Below are 5,038 nucleotides of genomic sequence, written 5' to 3'. Positions count from 1 at the left end.
CGTCTTCATGGCCAGTGCGGCCATGCTGGCCGTCTTCAAAGAGGCTGCGCTCGGAGCCCGCTGCCCAGGCCTGGAGTACGTCCTCAGGGAGCCAGATGTGCCCAGGGCGGAAACGTCTGCAGAAAAGGGATCCCGGAGAATTCGGCATGGCGCCTCGTGGAAATGGATCGACAGCGATGTGGAGAAGCAACTCCGGGCCACTGCTGGGCGTATTCGTGCCCGAGCCTAGCTGCGCTGTGACCCCGAGGAGGAGGTTAACAGGGACCAGCCGGAACAGTCCCACCACGCCTGCTGCTTCCCTGTCGCCTGACGGACCAGCTGAGCGGGCATCACGCCAGAGCCACGCAACAAGCCTGATTATTGAACGCTGACCCGGTTTCGGACATGCCCCGGCGGTTGCCGGACCCCGGGTCGGACGTCGAGGGGGGGGGGGGGGGCGATGTGGGGCCCTGCTCCACGCATGAGGCAGCGCAACGCGCCAGCCACATTTGAAGGGCGCGCCGCTTCCCGGCACTCTCTGTGCACTACCACACTGCCCCTTTCCCCTCTCTCACCGACGGGGAAACCGGTCTCCGCTCGCACCCCATAAAATGAGGCGCGCCGGCGCGTCGCTCCCTCTTCTGGTTCCTGCTGCCCGCTCCCATGCTGCTCTCCCGACGACGACCCCCTGATCCCCCGGATGTGCCTTGACGGACTTGCCTTCATTTATCTGTTAGCCTGCCCTCTGTGAGATAAAGATGTTTGTTTCACGGCTCACTGCGTGTGAGTCTTGCGTCTCTCTTGGGTGGAGGAAGCGCCCGCAATAGTTACAACAGATTATTTCTTCCTCGGATATTATATAATAGGCGTGACGTTTCCTTGGTTAACAAACGGTCTATATTTTCATCACAGGGCTCTTTATCTCTGGCTTTTAGGGACTTATCACCACGCAGGATTTGTTCCTGTTTGTGAATATCCCACTCGACTTTATGGCGGATCTTCTGATACTCTTGATCTTTTGTTTTTAAATATAAGTTACTTGGTTAAGTCTGTTTTCCTTACCCCGGTATAAGTGATCACGATACAGCAGTTGAGCAAGCTGATTGCCAGCGACCGCATACTTCTGTGAAAAACCACATAAAATTCATTTTGAGCGCAGAAATTCCGCATAAATTGCGCTGGAATAATTAATCGGTTTGAATCATTCTTTAGCAGCACTCTTTCTAATGCCAAGAATGTATGGTTTCTATTCAGAAAGAATTTGTTGCTTTTTGCTTAGCAGTACATCCCGTACCAGACTCTTACTCCAAGAGTAGGACATAAGTCATGGTCCACAAACAATGTCAAAACACTTATCAGCACGAGAAAGCGTAAATATAAACGATACATGCGAAGTTTGATAAAGGCTTATAATAAGTGGCACAGGTCTTAGGTGAGTTCTAATCAAAGCGCCGAATATTTTACTTTTGCAAGTTTGACTCAAAGGTGAAGAAAAACCCTGAAGAACTTTGGAAGTCGGTTAAGCCTAACCGCAATGACGACGTCGGCATTGTAACAATTACCTTCAATAATGCCGGCAATAAACATGATATCGATAAAACAAAAATCTGTAATGAATATTCCGAATTGGTTTTTGTAAGGCCCGTACCTCGCCAGCTGCCGGTTTGCTCAAGCTGTATTTGTGAACCTATGCCTGGCCTCTTCATTGAAAAGATCACAAATACGAATCGCTTGAAAAAATTGAGCCGACTTCAGCTTTAGGCCCTGATGGTATATCGACCATCTTATATCATTGTTGATAAATATCTGCACACTTTTATTCATAATAGTTAACCTGCCTCCTAGTAATTATGCTTTACCAACAGAGTGGAAGATGGTTAACGCTGTGCCTGTTCTGAACAGTGTATTTCGCACCCAAGTAGTAAACTAGGCCCATATCTTTAACTAGCCTTTGCAGCAAGACTTTGCAACGTGTTATTTACTGAAAAGTTATTCGAACACAACAGCAATCACAATTTTCTTCACCATCAACATGGGCATTGTTCTGACATTTCTTGTATTAAGCAGTAGAACTCTCAGTAGAACTCTCACATAGCATATATACTTCCTTTTATGAAAAGACACAGACGGATTGCTTAGTACTTGATTTACAAAACGCGGTCGATTTCTGTTTCCCACAACCTTATTTTTCACAAGTTACTTGCCGCATAATATAGCTGGCTGGATGCAATATAATTTGAAAAGACGCCGTCAAAAGGTCTTAATGGTTCCTAATCGATGAGAGGTTTTCGCATTTTAAGGTGTACGCCGGGGGTCAGTCCTTGGCGCAGAGCTGTTTCTGATCTACGTAAACGACACTGGCTGATGTATAACCCCCAAAATTCGATTGTACCGAAAAAAAAAGCATTAGTCCGACAGGCTGCAACTTCAAAATGGCCTCCAGTATTATGAATCTAAATGTGTCTAAGTGCAAGCATGTTCGTTTTGCCCGAAATCCTAACTCGATCAATACACAATGCTATATACAGTATAGCCCCCTTATAACGAACTTGATCGTCACGCGGCATTTGTTCGTTGTATCCAAAGTTCGTAGTAAGTGGACCACCTATAATACGGGCAAAAAGAGCGAGCGAGACGAAAGTTAACTTTTTTTTGAAAAACGTCCATGATGCACGTCTGCTTCTTCAAAGCTGATCGCATCACTGCCGTTTCTAATTTGTCCAGCGCGGTAAAATGCTCATCGCCAAGGCCTCTGCTGCACACGAGTTCCTTAAGTGACGCGATGTAACCGATCGCGGTTGAAGCGTTCACAGCAACCGGCGGTAGAGCAGCATCCTCGTCGTCGTCCTCGTCGGTCTCTGGGCAGTCAGGAAGGGCTCGCACTTCACGCACAATAGCTTCGTCAGTGCATGGCTCCGCAATGTCGGCGTCGTCCTCAGCAGAAACGAATTCGTCCCAGGCAACGTCAGGTCCGGCCAGCTGCGTGTCAACGACGCGTTGCCACAAGTCCTCGTGCAACCGGCCTTCCGGTGGGTGTTCTATGGCGTCCTCGGCGCCTTGGCCCATTAAACCCGCCATGCGGAAGCAATTTGCTATGCACTCCGCGGTGAGTTCTATCCACGCCGCTTTCAACATCTCCACGGCGGCAAGCAAGCTGAAGCGAACTGGCATGGGAGCATCAATCGCGATCAACAAGCGCTGAATGACGCGCCGCCGGTAGCACACCTTGAACGCATGAATGATGCCCATATCCAGCGGCTGAATTTTGCAGGTTGCATTGGGAAGAGCACTGTCACCGCACTCAAGGAAGGCTGCACATGGTGCGCCGCACAGTTATCCAGCACGAGCAGGACCTTCCTGTTTTTTCGTGCCATCTCGTGGTCGAACTCGACAAGCCACTCTGCAAATAAGTCACGACTCATCCAGGCTTTTGTATTGTTCCTGTAGCATACGGGCACGTAGCTTCCAAAGCACCGCGGCTTACGTGACTTGCCAATGACAAAAGGCAGCCGCCGGTCACTGCTCTCCATATTGAAACATAGAAGAACGGTTATGCGCAACTTGCTGTTCTTCCCTCCTGCGCACTTGTCGCCTTTCAAGGCATGCGTTTTAGAAGGCAACATCTGATAAAACAACGCAGTCTCGTCGGCATTGTAAACGTCCAGTGGAGCATAGCTCGTGATTGTTGGGAGGTTGTCAGAAAGCCACGCATCGACGTCCTCGTTGTTCACAGACGCGGCCTCGCCGACGACCGCCTTGAAAATAATTCCCTGGCGAGCCTTAAACCGGTGGAGCCATCCATTGCCTGGGCTGAAATCGGGAAAGTCCGAAAGGAAGGCGAAGTCTTTACCCTTGGAGAGCATCAGCGGTCCACTGATCGGAACGGTGCGAGACCGGGCGTCAGCGAACCACTTCAGCAGTGCGTCCTCAACGTCCGCGTAGATCGCCTTCCGAAGGCGCTTTCTAGTCGTCGGGTCAGCATTCACGGTAGCACCAAGAATCTTTTCCTTGCCCTTAGCAATAGTTGAAATGGTCGATTTCGACAGTCCGTACATCTTGACCAGTTCGCAGTTTTTTGCACCTTGAGCAAGTTCATTAACAATGGCCATCTTCGTTGCGATGTCGACAGCTTTCCTTTTAGCACCTGAAGAGGCCGGCGTAGAGTCCTCCCTCGCACCAGGTGCAAGTCAAGCCCTTGGGTTCGCGCGTTGAGGCAGCCTTCAACTCCCCGATCTGGGAAAGGCACGGATGCGGCAACGATGTCAACGCAGTGCCATCGCACAGAAAGAATCGACGGCGCAATGCTCTCAGCGCGGGGTGGCAACGGAGCAACAAATGGAGAACCGGTTTCAGCCGGTAGAGCAGGCGCCTGACTTTCCGGATTGGCCGACGCAGATCACGTGGATGCATCACAGCGACGCGGGTGGCGCCACTTTCTTTTTCGTCACCGCGCGCGCGCGCTTTTTCGTTTTCATTTTTCAACGCGCGCTTTTTCTTTTTTACTTTATTTTACCCGCAAAGAAGCGCCGGGGAAGCTTTGTGCGCTCTGTGTTCGCGTCGTGTCAGGGGAACACAAAGTGCGCGAAATTCGCCTGCCGCGGGTTCGCAGTCGAGCGAACCCGCGCCAAACACCGCCGGCTTGGTCAACTACGGGGGCCCGACAGCTTCGCGTTCGCTGTAACTGAGTGTTGAGGTCACAACAGTTCGTTCTATGTGGGACACTGTGCCATTGCCCCAATATATATTTTGACTGTAACACCGCCCTCGTTCGTACTAAGCGAGCGTTCGTTATATCTGCGGCTGTTATAAGTGGGCTGGACTGTAAATAGTGAAATGATATCTCAAGTAAGCGAGGCAAAATACCAAGGCATAACATTGAGCTTTGACGACATGGAATCGCCATGTAGAATAACACTGAAGGCTTCCCCCTCTTTAATTTTGTAAAACTAAACTTCAAAAATGGTCCACAAAAAATGAGAAATCTACTGTACGTCCCAAATGGCCGCCCAATTGTGGAATATGCTTGTGTCATATGGGACCCGTACGCACATTTACTTAA

General features: G+C 50.1%; 1 protein-coding gene across 1 annotated transcript; it reads right to left on the bottom strand.

The window, feature by feature from the left end:
• Nucleotides 1-225: 225 nt before the first annotated feature.
• LOC146187870 (uncharacterized) lies at nt 226-3,165 on the bottom strand. Its single transcript, XM_084604942.1, has 2 exons — nt 2,626-3,165; nt 226-318 (listed from the first exon to the last, which is right to left on the bottom strand). Exons 1-2 carry the CDS (start codon nt 3,148-3,150, stop codon nt 226-228), a joined length of 618 nt encoding a protein of 205 aa, XP_084461068.1. The 5' UTR covers nt 3,151-3,165.
• Between the last annotated feature and the right edge of the window lie 1,873 nt (nt 3,166-5,038).

This window comes from Amblyomma maculatum, chromosome 5 (assembly GCF_055883805.1).
Source record: "Amblyomma maculatum isolate TAMU_Amacu chromosome 5, ASM5588380v1, whole genome shotgun sequence".
Classification (NCBI taxonomy): Eukaryota; Metazoa; Arthropoda; class Arachnida; order Ixodida; family Ixodidae; genus Amblyomma; species Amblyomma maculatum.
The sequence above is the reverse complement of the archived record's forward strand: the minus strand, read 5'-3'. Positions and strand labels throughout refer to the sequence as shown.